At 42.9% G+C, this 16,485-nt stretch overlaps 1 protein-coding gene across 1 annotated transcript; it reads left to right on the plus strand.

Moving 5' to 3' along the window:
* The first annotated feature begins 1,067 nt into the window (after window positions 1–1,067).
* c7h21orf91 (chromosome 7 C21orf91 homolog) lies at window positions 1,068–16,258 on the plus strand. Its single transcript, XM_060057290.1, has 5 exons — window positions 1,068–1,765; window positions 2,559–2,690; window positions 12,529–12,996; window positions 13,187–13,249; window positions 13,787–16,258. Exons 2-5 carry the CDS (start codon window positions 2,564–2,566, stop codon window positions 13,957–13,959), a joined length of 831 nt encoding a protein of 276 aa, XP_059913273.1. The 5' UTR covers window positions 1,068–1,765; window positions 2,559–2,563; the 3' UTR covers window positions 13,960–16,258.
* Window positions 16,259–16,485: the final 227 nt, after the last annotated feature.

The following is a 16,485-nucleotide window of genomic DNA, read 5'->3' on the forward strand; positions in this document are numbered from 1 at the left end:
CTATCCAACATCATCCTTAACACTGGAGTCCCGTTGTGTCTTGTCTCCCATCTTGTTCTCAATATACACCAATGAGATCACATGCAACATCAGTGGATTCAAGCTATTTAAATATGCAGATGATCTGGCCTTGGTGGCCAAACTGACAGATCAAAGCACCCTGTCCAAGTACACCCAATATATCACTGAAATGGCCCTGTGGTTTAAAGAAAGCTCACTGCAGTTGAACATCAGCAAAACCAAAGAACTGTGTTGCCATAGGAGGAGGGCATCTAACACCCCACATCCACTTTCCTCACCTTTGACCCTGGAAGGACAAGTGGTTGAACAGGTGGTGAAGTTCAAATACCTTGGCACAGAGATCGACCAACGTCTGTCCTTTAGCCAGCATGCAGATGGGGTTTACAAGAAGGGACAACAACGTATGTATCTCCTGAGGAAACTAGACACCTTCAATGTCAGTAAAGACATTTTGTCAACTGCCTACCAATCTCTGGTGGAATCCATCATCACTTGCAACATTACATCCTGGTACGGCTTCCTCACAAACGCAAGCAAAAGCAGACTTAATAGATTAACTAAGCAAGCAAGCAAGCTAATAGGAATACACCAGAAAGCGCTGGAGGATCTGTATATCCAGGCAGTGGGAAGGAAGACCAACTCCATCCTCTTAGATCCCTCCCACCCACTCCATCCTTGTTTTGATCTACTTCCTTCTGGCAGAAGATTCAGAATGCCTTTGGCCAGGAAAGCTATCTACAAAAAATCATTCATCCCCATAGCTATACACACACAGAACACTCATTCCTCAAAGAACTCACACAAATAACACACACACACACACACACACACACACACACACACACACACACACACACACACACACACACACACACACACACACACACACACACACACACACACCTCCAAGCCTTCAGTCAAAAGACAATTTTCTAGTATGGCAACATACTAGACAATAAAGCTTTTTGAATCTTTGAATCTTGAATCTTTAATCACTTTGTGTCAAACTCTTTAGCCAACCATCGTTTCTGAACTAAGACTACATTATCCAACAAAACGTCGTTGGTCTATTGGTTAACTTATATGACGTCGTACATATCTATTTCTAGACGACAATATCTAGGGGAAAATATGTCATACATGCAGAGGAACATGATTCCCCATTTCGCGGGGAATTCCCACGTGTGGTTATTTAAATGAGTGTGCCTCTGCGGGAATCGAGTGCCATTTATCTATTTTTGCTTTGCGGTTCCAAACCATAGTGTTTCGATTATAATAGATACGTTTTAAATTATAATGTCAATCATTCTCATTCACAGTAACTATTCTTAAATCGAAAGCATCACATTTTCTGTAGAAAGGTTTTGTTTTGATGACGTAGTAAGGATAAACCATTTTCGGACCTTCGGAGTTCAGGGGGGAAATATTCCTAAAGGTAATGGATACTAAATACATATTTGACAAAACATATGAAATGTTGCCATAGAAAAAGTTGGAGTAATACTTTTGAGAAACATGCAATAGATGATTTACGGGTTATTTTGTAACGGTAATTCAGTTTGTCAGTTTGCTCATCCCCCCTCAGAGGACGCTAATGGTTCATTCCAACCCCAGAGTTTCTTTCGCTCTGTCGTCCGTGACGCGCAGCGAGGCTAATATTTGGGTATCAGCTGTACGGCGGGAGCCAGGGGTCGGTGAAGAGAGACACAACTGTAGAAGGAGGCAAACGGTTTTCACTGTCTCGGTAAGTTACACACTATATTGCCGTTATTGTTTTGTTTTTTCGAGTCAAATGTTATTTGTTCCTGAAACAAGCGTCAAATAACGGTACACAGCCACCTATAGAGGCTTCATGGCAATAACTCGCTAGCTTGTCATGCATTTGCTCAACGTTAGCAGCTGCTGTGACACCAAACGCTACGGCAAAGTCATCAAATACAGTTAATACGACTGTAAAGAAGCCATATAGTAGAATAACCAAGTCTAGGTACATAAAGATGTACCGAGAGGTGTGAGTCAAAGCTTCTTCCTTAAACTGAGTTAAACTTTTAACAAACAAAGCATGTGGAGTCTCTAGCTTTGTCTAGAACTGCCCTTGAGTTAGTGGAGCATTTGTTATGTGCGGGCACATATACGGGCATGGCCATTCGTGGAGCAACAACATTTTCTAGATTCAAGTCAAGATACATGTTCATTAGAATAACTCAAAACAACTCGTCCAAACTATTGTTGTACAATAACTTTTAAATCAAACCCTTTATTTTAATATTTGCATGGAGTAGCTCCACCGAAAAGATGGATCCATTACAGATGGTTGAGGTCTCATCATTGTTATTGTCCTTGGAGGATGATCACTAAATCCTCAACTCGATTCATGAGGCTCCTAACAGTTATGTCATAATCTTCGGTCCACAGTTAGGCTCCAATCCAACAATCATTAGGAGTAATCTAAGAAGCATCCACCATTTCTGGTAGTCCATTTTGCCTTGTTTTTTATTCTAACTATGCAAATTATCCCCCGACCTTTGCTCCCATAGGCACTATGCATGAAGAGGAGCAGTTTGTGAACATTGACCTGAACGATGACAACATCTGCAGTGTCTGCAAGCTGGAGACCGACACCGGGACCATGTCTTTCTGCCATGTCTGCTTTGAACTCACTATTGAAGGTAAGATAGTGAAAATGATCTGCTCTTTCTAAGGGGAATGTTTGCTCACGGTGTGGTGAAGAGCAAACACAAAAATCTCAAGGTCTGTCGAGGCACTCAAACAGACACTTGATGCATTGCCTTTGTCTGTTTTCTGTAAAGAAGGAATTTTTTCAATTAAGCATTTCAAAGTACTTTCCACTCCAAAAAAGATTCTGCAATTCTAAATGCACTCAAGAAAGGCTTGAGATACCTTTACTGCAAAAGTTTGAAATATGAATGATAGAGAATATTTTAAGATTAATTTGACACAGAGTCAGATCATTTAGTCCTTTCTTTCTGACCTTCTACCAAATTAGTTGATAAGAAGAGATGATCTGTTAGGAGATATAATGAATATACAATTAGTATAGCCTATTGCTTGCCACAGCTGTAGACCAGATAATAGAGTAATGTCTCAATCCAATATTCAGAGCATCCATCAGAGCAGAGTCTGATCACAAAGGTGTAAGCAAGATTTGCTGAAAAAAATAGCCTGTAAATGTTTTGTGACGGATGCCGTCCAGCACCCAAGTGTGTCAGTTTTGTGCAGCATTAATGGCTGCGAAGGGCTTACCTCCTTACCAGGGCAGGCTGCTAAGCTGCCTCCCCATTTCGGCCATGTTTAAAATGGGATTTCTTTCCTTAGCACTTAATTAATGAGCCTCCTATTGGACGAAGACGGTCGGGCAGCGTGCAGACGTCTGCTAAAGGATTTGATATGGTCCCCTTTCAGTCTGTCTCCTACATCTCCCACAGGATTCGATATGGTCCCCTTTCGGATCGTCTCTTACTTCTACCATAGGATTCGATATGGTCCCCTTTCAGTTCATCTCCTACATCTACCACAGGATTTGATATAGTCCCCTTTCAGTCGGTTCCTACTTCTACCATAGGATTTGATATAGTCCACTTTCAGATCAGCTCCCACTTCTACCACAGGATTCGACATGGTCCCCTTTCAGATCGGCTCCTACATGCACACAGGCTCCTTTCTCCTCCTTTTTTAATACAATCTTTTGTATCTTTGCCCAAGATAAGTGTCTTGCCTGCTTGTAGGTTTTTTATAGCGGATAAGGATGACTTAATTTGAAAAGCAGGATAATTATTGGAAAATGCTAAGCCCGCCAGTACAGACAGGATAACTGTCTGCAAGCACTCGCCGCAGAAGTAACTGAAAGATTAAGAAAAACCTGTCCTTCCTCACCTGTTTCTTGTGTGTTGGAGGGCAAGAGTAATTCTTTGTTAGTAAGTTTAATACAAGAATATAAGCAGGGGTATAAACAGAAGATTTGTAGGCCAAACACAACACAAGTGTTTTGATGTGAACACACTGAAGAAACAAGCCGCATTAAAAGACGTATCCATGCTTGGCATGTGTATGTATGTCGAAAAGTAGGGGTTTAGATTAAATTGGCTGTGGTCAATTGATGACAGAATAGTTTTACTGCCATGATCATTGATGTAGTGTGTGTGGGGCAATCAAATTGGCTGCTTTGTAATTTGTACCTAGGGTTGTAGTGGGGGTCAGTTGTTGAATTTAAATTGGTGAGAAGGAATAAAGTGCTCAGTCGATTTACGGATTGCGCCTGCCTTAGGTCTTACGATTGGATTCCCAGGCCAGGCTATGAGTCCTAACAGACAAATCACTATGCTCTATGCTCCCGAGTCAACATCATCGCCGTCCGCATGGCTTCATCAGAGGAGAGGGATACAAAAGCCTGCTCACTAGCCAGGAAACCATGGAGAAAGAATGTCCCCCAATCCCATAAATAAACGCACACGCGCTCACTTTTATAACCAAACACGTGCTTTGTGCCTTTGGATCCAATCCGTATCATCGTTGCTTGGAGGTGAATTGCGTCTGTCGAAAACTGAATATTCATGCTTTCTGAATAATATATCGCGCTGCTGCTATGAATATTAATTTACATATTCATCATCTTTTTGCAAGCATTCTGAGTTAAATTGCCTGAGAACGAGTGTCAAGCTACTGGCAGCTGTCGTTGTTTCGTACACACTCATTGTTCTTTACTTTGGTGCTCCATAAGCAAATTCTTAAATGAGAGATGATTAACCATCCAACATCAAGCGCTGCCTCAGAACTAAGCAATACAATGCAATGGATGGAATGTTTACACGTTCACTGCCCTCCTGGCCAGCGATGGACCGACACGGGACACTAAAAGCAGTGTGTTATACCAGAGGTCAAACTGAAGCCAAAGCTGTCATGCAACTCTACTAACAAACCAAACACTCATTTGCCAGCTTTTCAGGGCTTGGCAGACTGCAGTCTACAATTTCTAGGAGCTGCCTGCTTAGGTGATTCCTAATGCCAGTCTCAACGTATCTAATGAGCTCCTCTCGCCAGGCGTCACCTGCCCTGCTCATGTTGAGGCAAGCGTTCACACACATCAATATGCACTCGGTTTCCCCCAAACAGCATTCGTTGTATGTACTTATGGCCGATAGCGTCGGATGGATTTAGTCTCAACAGGAAGGGCAGGCTTTAGTTTTAGCTGAAGCAGCTGGTTTCCTGGAAGAGACCCCTAGAGGCCGTCTGTGGAGCGTTTCAATAATAAGCAGCCCACCACACAGGGTTGTTGATGTCAGCCTGATGCACATAGGTGGGCATTTTCTCCCCTTTGTTGGAGCACGGCAAATTACTTCTTGCACATGTTGTTATGGCCTTGACTGTCAACTCGATGCGGCAAGCACAAATGTGAAATTGCCACACCACACACTGTCAATCCAAATGGACTATTAGGGGTTCAATGGGTTTTACTTGTGACTGTGTAGGAGCAAAGTCGTAATAGTAATGAAATATTTCAATGGAATTCAGGATAGCCATTAAATGTCTCGCGAATGTGAGGACCTACCCAATACGTTTAGTTTATGTCCAAGGCACAGCTTCAATTCCCACCAGGACTCGCGGGAGGTGCAGACTGTATCGAAGGAGAACTGATGACGCATCTAAGGGAGTCAGACACTTCTAAAGAAATGTATCTCATTGAACAGAAGTTTTGTAGGATTATGGTTCTTCTTTCAGAATGTGACATTAGGGTGTGGTGGTTCACGTAGGTGAACTGGCCAGTATCATTTCGAGCCTGCCTTTGTTATGCAGATGACCCTAAAGACCTACTTGGTACTAGGGATGGGCATTTGAAGAAATTTTCTTGATCAAGCATCGCTAGAGTTATCGATCAATTATCGATTAATCATTAACTTTTTTTTTTTTTCTGATGTTTTTATCAATGAAATCTTTATTCCAACAATAATGTATGGGCCAAAATTAATACAATACAGTTAACTTGAAGACCTACAACTGTTTAACAGTTTTAAAATAATAAATACAGGCATTATAGGTTATAGGCCTATGCGGCGCTCGTAAAGTCCGAACAATGCGCCTACAGGCGCTCTTAAAGGTTTGGAAACGATTCAACAAGACTAAATCTGTAGCCTATTCCAATTACAATAAGTAGCGAACTTATCGGACAACAATAATCAAACAAAGGCAGTAGGCTAAAAGTGGGCATTAAACTGTATAACTGTTATGAAAAAAAAAGGGGGGGGAAAGGCCGACATATAATGCCTGCAGCCGGCGCGCGGAAAAGGCTCGCAACAAAAAGATGAGCCACCCATTTACAAACAATTGCATGAACTAGTCTATCTAAAAGCAATACCTTATTGAACATATATAAGGCTGGACTTGTTGCTAAAATATCACAGTTTTGGCAAAATGTAACGACTCCAAGAGGCACCAAGCGGAGCGAGAGTCAACACATTAAGAAAGAAAAGAGCGACTCACATACGGTGGTGACTGTCGTCCATAGCATACAGTAACTCCAGCCTACATATTTTTGTTTAGGAATATAAGCATGTTAACATGCTCGGGGGTCAGACGCGAACGCAGCCTTGTAACTGTCAGTCCAGCAGCAGAAAACACCCGCTCTGACGGGACCGAAGTTGCGGGGATGCAGAGGTATTGTCGCGCTAACTTTGACAGCCTGGGGAACCTTCTTCCATTCACTTTCCACCAGTCGGCAGGGTTATATTCAATTAAATGCTTCAAGACTCACAGTATGCAACACAACGTCCTTTTAATCGATAACAATATAAATTGATCGACGCATTTCTTAACGATCAATTATCGAGCATCGATTAATTATGCCCATCCCTACTTGGTACCTTTTGGATCAGGTTCAGCCAAACTCGACCCCGATACATTTTCCCTATTACCACTGACTGACTTCTGCATCAGAGGTCTGGATTATTTCAGGCTTGCTAGGTTGAGATCACACCCAGCTGAAAAACCCAATGGAGGAAGTAAGGGAAACTCCAACAGCGACACAAAACCACAGGGCTGATTCTAAAGCGGATCAGTGCTATTATTTGGGAAGCCATTGTTTCTGACGCAGAGTTACCATGTAGGGCATGTGTATCCTGGCTGAACCAGTCACAATGCAGGTTGAGGCGAGCCAATGGCGTCGACGGTGCTGGATGCTTTTCTGTTCCAGCACTCTGTTGGTCCAGGTATTTGCTGATTGTGCTCGCAATGCCTCGAATACTCGCCGAGTCTCGCAGCAGGCTGTAAATTAATCAAATTTATTGTGATTTCAATATTTTTGTCGATCTCCATACAAATTTAATCGATTTGAAACATTTTATTTGAGAAATGCTGAATAAAGGCATCATGATTTCAAACTCAAAAATAGTCGTTTGAATAATCGTGATTCCTATATTGACCAAAAATAATCGTGACTATGATTTTTTCTTTTTCATAATCGAGCAGCCCCAGCAGTTTTCATATTTAGGAAAACAAAAGTAATGAGTCAAGTCCTTTAGGTTATGTCTCCCTTTAATAGGTTAAGTCTCCAGTCAAGTTGACTAGACCGTAGAGGTGCACCACAGGTCACGCGAGCTGTGTCTGGTGTCCCACTTGGAGCCACGCAGCTGTTGATGGAACTCCATACTGAGCCTTGCTGCATGTGGACATTCTGCCCCCGGTCACCTCTGTCCTACTCTTCCCTGCTGCCAGCTCCAATGGAAATGTGCCAAGGCCCCTGCATAGGATACATTCATAAAAGTTTCAAAAGGCTTAAGCAATGGTCAGAAAATGTCTGTTGGAGTTAAAGTTAGTATATTTAATAGACTGGAGTACCAGTTAAAAAAGGAGCAAATAAGAGTACTAGGGCTGCAACAACGAATCGATAAAATCAATAAAAATCGATTACTAAATGCGTTGGCAACGAATTTGGTCGTCGATTCGTTGTGTCGCGCAATTAATAAGTTACTCGTAGGCGCAGCACTGTTTACAGCCAGCCGCCGACATGTTGGTTCATGGTGCATGCACGCCCACAGCAAGCTTTAGTGTGAGCGACCACAGCTTGTATTTTGGTCATATCTTAACACTGGACTGTAGGCCTACATAGAAGTGTTGTACCTTCACTGTCTTTGGGTTAAAAAAAACTCCTTCAACTCAGTATAGTCCAACCGAAAACTGTCAGCTGCTGCTGCTGCAGACGTTGTGCAGACGGGCTCGGAGTCGGCACCGCGTGCATCAACAGTCATTCAAAGCAGCGGTAGTAATCACACAACCGGACGGTGTAGAAAGTCCCGTCAGTTAAAAATAGTAATGCAGTTTTTAAATCCATGTTAAAATCGGCAGGATATAGAGCTAGTTAGCTTAAAAAAAACAACTGACCAATGGTCTCACACACAGTGTCAAATGTGATGTGTTCAGGTCGGCTCAGTAATATGATTGATGCGTTCAAATGCAACAGAAAAAAAATAATAATAATTGAGATTTGGGTGAAAACTTGTTTTCCCAGTAATATAAAATAGATAGTAAAGATAGAATTATGACCTGTTTAATGTCCTATCTAGAACTATCATCATCTTATCAGCAATTAAAGCAATATTACAAGTTCTATTTCAAGGAGTCTCGAAAATGGTATCAATAGGTTTGACCGGTTAACCATGGACATCGCTTGTATGTATAAAAGTATATCATACATTGTATGTTTTTTTTGTGTTATCCCAGTTATGTTTTTTTAATTGTTTTATTATTTAATATTACTTCAAATAGTTCTGGGACGTTGGAGCAATAACCTGGTGTTTTTACACTTCAGTCTGCACTGTGAATTTGAAGTAATGTTCAGTTTTTGAATAAAGATGCGTCAATTTTTTTAAAAATTTTTTTATCCGATTCATCGATTAATCGAAAAAATAATCGACAGATTAATCGATTATTCAAATAATCGTTAGTTGCAGCCCTAAAGAGTACTAAGCATATTGGTACAGACAGAGCTCAGAGAAAAAACGAATTCTGGTGTGTGTGTGTGTGTGTGTGTGTGTGTGTGTGCGCATTGATCCTCGGACACTAAAGGCACCCAAGAGGCCACGACAGGAAATTTCAAATCTTTTTAGTCTTTAACCACTGCATGAAAGACTGAATACATTGAAAAGAGAGTACCTCTGAAATCAGCCCATATGGTGCCTTAAGTTATCCAATTCAACAGGGGTCCCTGCCATGCAATACACATTTTGATCGAACTGAAAATCGACTCAAAACATCTGCCATGTACAAAATTTGTATATTTCTTTGTGTTTTTAAATGATAGGCGTACTAAATTATAGTAGTTTAGTTTAAGGCGACGATTGTAGCCAAAAGCGCCGCCTTTTCAATGCTAATCTGGAAGGTGTTCAGGTGCCCAAGCAAGCTGAACTGGGTTAGAGATGAATAACTTGAAGTCTCATTCACTAACCTAGGCCTGAGCCACGTCCCGCTGCCTCGACACGTAATGTGATGATGCCAAACTGTGCCGCTACGAGAAGAATGCTCTTTGTTTGGCTGGTGTTGTTGTTTACTGAGGGGCCGTTACAACCGTAAATCGTAACAAAAGGCTTGGAGATGGAGGGGGGGGGGACTGGTTGTTTGTGGCGCACCAGCATCATGATGATTCACGTCCCCTTTCTGCTGTTTGAGACAATGTGAATTCAGCTCTGTTAAATGATCGGAGAGTGGCCTGTTGTGCACGCGTCTGCTACGGCTTTGGACGGTGAAAGAACTGCAGTGATGAGCTGTTTAGCCTGGGTGAGGTCTTTGGCTGCTGCTGCTGCTGCTGGTGATAGTAGTAAACATCCCCGGTCAAGGGATTGTGATCGTGTCTGCTGGACTTGTGGGGTCTTTATTTTTTAATGGAGCCTGCGAGGTGGCATGTGAGTTCACACTGATCCACTTACGTGTGTGTGTGTGTGTGTGTGTGTGTGTGTGTGTGTGTGTGTGTGTGTGTGTGTGTGTGTGTGTGTGTGTGTGTGTGTGTGTGTGTGTGTGTGTGTGTGTGTGTGTGTGTGTGTGAGACGCCTTTTATAAGCATTGCCATTTGTTGCAAGCACGTGCATACACTGAAGAGCTTAAAATAGATGCTTTCATGATATACAATGAGCCCAGGGCCTGAAACCCATTCATGGAGCGAGGAAGGACCAAAGATCCCCCGACGCAATATTCCTACACCACAAATTGGAGGCTAGTAATGCAATGAGGTTGGAAAATGTATTATATTGCAAGCCTGACTGGTGATCCATTTATCGAAATTGGTTATGCCAACACTCTAGCTAAGCTCAGGAAAAACCATCTCAGCCATATTCCCTTTAGAGGTGCTATACAATACAAGGGTAAGGAAATGAACACCAGCCACCTCACACCTAATCCTGGTTGGCTGTGGCAGGGGTCATTAAACTGCCTGTTTTACCAAGAGTCAACCTTTTGAACCTTGATAAACCGTTGGCTCCACTGAGGGTTTTAGTTGTGTCAGGTACATTTTATAAATTGCATGTAGTAATTTGATCTTACTCCCGCATTAGTGGCATGAGAGGGAAAAAAAAACGTTTTTCTAAACCTGGGCTTGGACTTAACTCACCGCCTAAGGCCTAAAAAAAAAAAAAAAGTTTGGTTCCTGTTGGTTGTCAGTTGAGGTCATGGGTAGGTAGGGATTTTTATTTATTTTTTTTTTTCAGCGGCAGCGAATGATAGGTAGGTTGTTTTCATTTAAAAACGAGAAAATTCGGTCATCCTTGTACAGAATGAAGAGGTGCTGTACCAAAACGTAATTATAGTTTGCATCAAAAAAATTATTATTATTATTATTATTTATTTTTTTATAAAGCTCATAAAATAATTTGGGTCGCACATAAATTGACAGGGTCGGTCGGAAACCGGAACCAAACAAATTTTTTTTTTAGGCCTAAGCTTCCATGACCTTATTTACATTTTGAAAGATGTATAGAGAGCGTGGTACCACAGACTTCCTCACTTGAACGATAAAGAGATGAACAAACATAAAGCGTATCTTGTGTGCCTGTGGGGTTTAGTGGTGGGGGGTCAGTGCAGGAGGCGGATCAGATTGTCACAGTAGAGCGAGAACAAGTATCAGCTTCCTGTTGTTGGCCCTGACATCAATGTTCAATGGGAGGAAATGGCCCAGGGGGGGCCAACGGCAATCCAGCTAACCGGCTATTTTCCTATCCTAATATATATTTTTAGCGATGCAATAAGTATATGCCTGGGTGCGTCCCTGAGCAATTTGGCCAGTTTTGCGCAGATTGGCTAAACCAGTGCTCAGTTGCAGTCTTTGTAGTGTAGGTAGAGGAGAATGACTAATCCCTATAGCTCAGCTCCATAGTTTACGTCCCTGCCTGTGTGAGACATGGACCATTAGAAGAAAGCCATGACGTGGGGAACAAAGACTTGCATAAGCACAGTCTCTGACTTGTTTGAACCTGATTCTTTACACACGCCCACACACACTTACTTTCTCTTTTACCCTTTCAGTTCTCCAGCATTAATCAAACCTTTGAATAATACTGAAGGCCCCATTTCTTCCAAAAGTTTGTCCGACCTTGCTCTAAGGTCTTTTTAATTTCGGTCTGACCAGCTGTGCTGTATCTTCCTCGGAGTGTGCCGTTTAGTGGCCTCTCGGTGTAAGACCTCATTCTAATTGAGTTTTTGTGGCCGCGGTTCCCAACAGCTGTGGCCATAACCATCTCTGTTCCAAACACGGCAGTTGAAGTTCCTGGAAGACCACATTGTAACTGTAGGGAAATCTTTCGTGCTACACCCAGGATGGCTTTTGGCTAAATCTCAGACATGCTTAATAATGGATGATGTTTGATGTGTGTTTTCCCTTGACAATTATTCTGCAGCCGGCTGGCAAACCACATGTACAATGACTTGCAAGTCATTTTCATTAGTCTAAAGAAGATAGCTATGACGTTGAATGCTCTGATAATGGCGTCTTTTGTTGTGGATAAAAACAAAAACAAAAAAACAAACCCCCCTCTGTGTGTTCGCTTTGTGAATATCCAATTCCATCATGTGAACTCGAGTTCCTCTCTTCGTGTTCCTAGTTTTTCAATAAAATGCATGAAATCGTGTATGTATTAAGACTGGTTTAATGTACTGCTCTCTCTTTGCGCTTAATCCTCACGCTAAGCAGCTTTCACAGAGGAAAACACTGTAGGTCAGTCTGCCTGTTTTAGCTGAGTGCTGGCTTATTACAGTCTGGTTAGTCGGATGGACATAATGAATGGGTTTTAATTAAGTTATTTTCAAGTGAAAATGCTTCCTACAGCTATAGCTTTTCGAAGCTTCAGCCAAAGCAATTATTGATGTTATTTGAAAAAGAATCCAGCGATTCATCTTAATAGAAACACAGCACCCCTACCTCAGACACATACGATCCCCGGCCACTCATCGACCCGTTGGTTCGTCTCTGTTCACTACGTCACCTCATTGCTTTTATTGTGTGTGTGAACGCAGGCGTGTCCACCGCCACCCTCCTGCACTCCAAGTCGCTCCGCGGCCACCGGGACTGCTTCGAGAAGTACCACCTCATCGCCGACCAGAAGCTGTCGCACTCCAAGGCCTCGCGCAGCGCCTACGAGGGCATGAAGCTGGCCCTGGGCCAGAAGCTGAGCCGCATCATCCAGTACGCCCAGAACAAGGACGCCCAGCGGCCCGGGGCCAAGCACTGCTGCTACAGCCAGAGCGGCGACCGGGGCCAGCCCGCGCTGCGCTCGGACGCCCAGGTGCCCCGCTACGCGCCGCGCCGGGACGGGGCCGGAGGGAGGCGCGGGCTGCCGGACTACGCCGCCAGCATGCTGGAGTTCCACGCCGCCGAGGAGCTGGGGCTGACGGTGCCCCACGGTCCGCCGCGCCACAGGGGCCAGCGGGCCGGCGGGGAGGGGGCGCGGCGGGGCAGGAGCCACGGGCCCAGCGGCGAGGAACGTGAGTACAGCACAACTAGCTGTCCTGAATAAGAATATTATCTACTGCAGTTATGTATTTTCATTGATGATCATTGTCTGCTGTACAGGCACGGCAATGGTATTGTTTTTGAATGTCACCTCGTGGTACAAGTATCTGTTCCCTAAAAGCCTTGCAGGTTCTCATGGGAGGGGTCTTTCTTTTCTTTCAGTGGTTAAAATGAACATGGATGAACTGCACCAACTGAACGGCGAGCTACTAATGCAGATTCAAAGTAAGAAGTCTTTGTCTTTTGTGAGACGCATCCGGCTGAACCGTCCGAACAATAAACGTCTCCTTTATGTTTATAGTTTCCAAATGTATCATTGCTTTGTTGTGAGCGTGATGTACTGTGGTTGAAGTATGCATGTTCAAGGTCACACACTGTGCAAGTACTGGCTTGTAGCCTTTCACTCGATGTGAAGGGGGATGGAGCTGAATGTTAACTGGAAAGTCAGCTTGCCCAATGTGACTGCACACACACACATGCACACGCACATTCCAGTCCTGTTTGTTTACTTCCCCATTCAGCAAGAATGGCTCTTCAGGCATGAAGATTATAAATTTTCTCAAGCATGTCTCGACAGAACAGTAGCTCTGGCATTTTTGAGTGTATCCCCACCTGAATCACCTTAATGGAAGTTGGCATCTGGCACATTATAGTTCACTTAGTGATCGGTTGTGTGTGTGTGTGACCTTACGTATCTAAAGGAAAGTACTAAGGACTCTGTTCTTACTGACTTTCTCTCTCTCTCTCGTTCGCTCGTTCCAGAGGTGTTTGAGGAGCTGACGGCAGCCGTGCAGGAGAAGGACTCACTGGCGTCGGAGCTGCACGTGCGACACGTGGCCATCGAGCAGCTCTTCAAGAACTGCGCCAAGCTGCCCTGGCTGCACATCAGCAGGGCCGCGGTCAAGGCCAGCAGCGGCAACACACCCGTGGAGTGAGGCGCACACCACCTTCTCTCTCTCTCTCTCTCTCTCTCTCTCTCTCTCTCTCTCTCTCTCTCTCTCTCTCTCTCTCTCTCTCTCTCTCCCTCTCCCCCTCTCTCTCTCTCTCTCTCTCTCTCTCTCTCCCCCTTTCTTTGCTTCCATCTCTCTGTGAGAGGGGAAGCCTGGCAAGCTGGGGGGCCCTACCCCTCCATCTCACCACTTAACGGGCTGAAGCACGCCTCCTGTTGAGCGCTGAATGACTTTGGTAGGCGGCGACGCTGTTGTGCCGCGTTGGGGTTGGCCCAAGCAACGGCAACTGGCTGCATCGTGGCAGCCACGGTGGGACCAGGTTGGAAAAGAAAGGGCAAGGCCATTGTTTTGGACCACCCCGAGGTTGTAGGGTTTTTGTAAGGCCCTGTTGTCCTTCATAAGTGGTACAACGAGAGCTGTACATGTTGCTGTAAATAGTACCCTTGGTGGGTCGTCTGGCTACTAGATGAAGTGATTTCCTCAAAGGCAATGCTTCCCTCTATGCAGTCGACGGTATTAATGGGGGACATCTGTTCATCCCGTCTCCATTTTACAATTGAATTGTTTTCTTTTGGGAATTGTTTTTCTTAAGATTTAATTTGATCTCAAAGAACTTTGGTCAGGAGATGAAATCGATATATTTACATATTTGCATTAAATTCCCCATTTTGTTGCTTTAGCAATTGGATAGAGAATGAAGAAGTGCCTAAGAGTATTTTAAACCTTTGGATTGACATGGTGATGCATTTTAATACGGTTCTAAACTGCTGAGCAGTCACCGTTTGCTCGGTTTTTGTTATTTAATGGCTAGAACTATTAAATTAGGGATCGAGTTGCCTTCAAGATAGAATCAGAGGTTGAAAGGCTGGTGGTGATTGTAAGCCAAAAAAAGCACATGATAGATTTGGAACATTTTCAGTTTTAAAAAAAGGTTTACACTTGATCTCCCTGAGTTCACAACTGACCTTGGCAAGCAGTATTTGCAGGATTACTCATGCAGAATTGGTAAAGCATCTGCAGCTTAAGATAGTGATGGCTTTTTTTCATTTCAATTGTGCGGCATATTCTTTTGAGATGCTGTGGATATCTGTAACGCTTTAGTGACAGAGGAAGGATTCTATCAATACTAGTGCTTTCCCTTCACCAAACCAAAGCTGTTGTTGATACATTTGTGTCTGGAAATATAAGCACCCGCCTTGCTCAAGCTTGATGAATCCAGTGTAAATGCACATGCAATACCAACCAGATTATTTAATTTCATTTGTTTTTGTCACGTGAAACTGTAATTCATGCAATATTATCAGAAGTCATTTTTATACAAGCGGTTGGTCAAATGTCTATCATTTGGTAATGTGTTATAATTGAGGGCTAAATTGAATCTTAAGCAATACTATTAAGTTGGGTAATGGTTTCCTGGACTCGTTTGCCCTATTACAATTAAAAAAGACGGTAAAACTGTCAGGATGCAATTAACCTACGGTGTGCCAAGCATACGATCAGTTGGGGAAATATTCCCAGTTTGATTGCATAACATCCATCTTCATCCGTCTCGTTTGAAGATATTCTGGGGAGGAAACCAAAAGGATTTGTGCTTGGAACGTGTAGTGCCCCTATGCAAGAAAGGAAAGAGAAAGCCTTATATAGCTAAATGATATAAGAAGAACATATGGAATTAAAGGCCAATATATATTTTTTAGCTTTCCCCTAAGGAGAACAATGAACTACTTCAGAAAGCAAAAGGTTAGGGAAACCCTTGGGTTGAATACCAATCGATGCTTTGCATAGCATTTGTCACTGTATAAAGTTCTCTTTATAAGAGATATAATAAGTTTGACCCTTTGTGGGTCTTAAGAGGTTCCGTCTGGTTGTTTTGGTCAATTTTAAACTGTTTGGAGGGATTTATTCAGTGTGTTTGTGTTATCTATATTTTAGTTTTTATCCTTTAAGAATTGTTTGATTTTTTTGGGGACTTTTTGTTTTGAATCTGAGTGCTGTTATGGTTTGTTTACAGAGGAAATATGGACATTTCAGATCGTGACCATCAGTTGCCTGCGGTGCATCACTTTTATTAGCTGCAGTTCTTGTTTGCATATACTGGTTACACTTGTACTCCTTCTGAACTGATTATACAGCCTGTTGTTTTACTTGTGATGCGTATGGTTTTACTTGTGCATTGAATTACAAATTGTATTTATTGTGTGTTTCATGGAGCTTGCAGCCTGCGTGACTTGTGCATACGACTATTTTTCTAAACCATTTAAATAAATATTTTTTTTAACATGGATTCAGAATTGGTCTCTATTCATCGTTACTCATTTAAATAGGATAATGCAGAACTTTCCAATAGGACATACTGTGTATGTGCATATACAATATTTCATTCAGCAAGGCCTCCTAAAGTAACTTTTATAATCCATTATGCCATCTTTAAATCGACCTGAATATTCATATTTACACGCTCAACGAACTGAATTTACTGAGCAGCATCTTAGAGTAAAGTAACATAACAAT

This window comes from Gadus macrocephalus, chromosome 7, assembly GCF_031168955.1.
Source record: "Gadus macrocephalus chromosome 7, ASM3116895v1".
Taxonomy (NCBI): domain Eukaryota; kingdom Metazoa; phylum Chordata; class Actinopteri; order Gadiformes; family Gadidae; genus Gadus; species Gadus macrocephalus.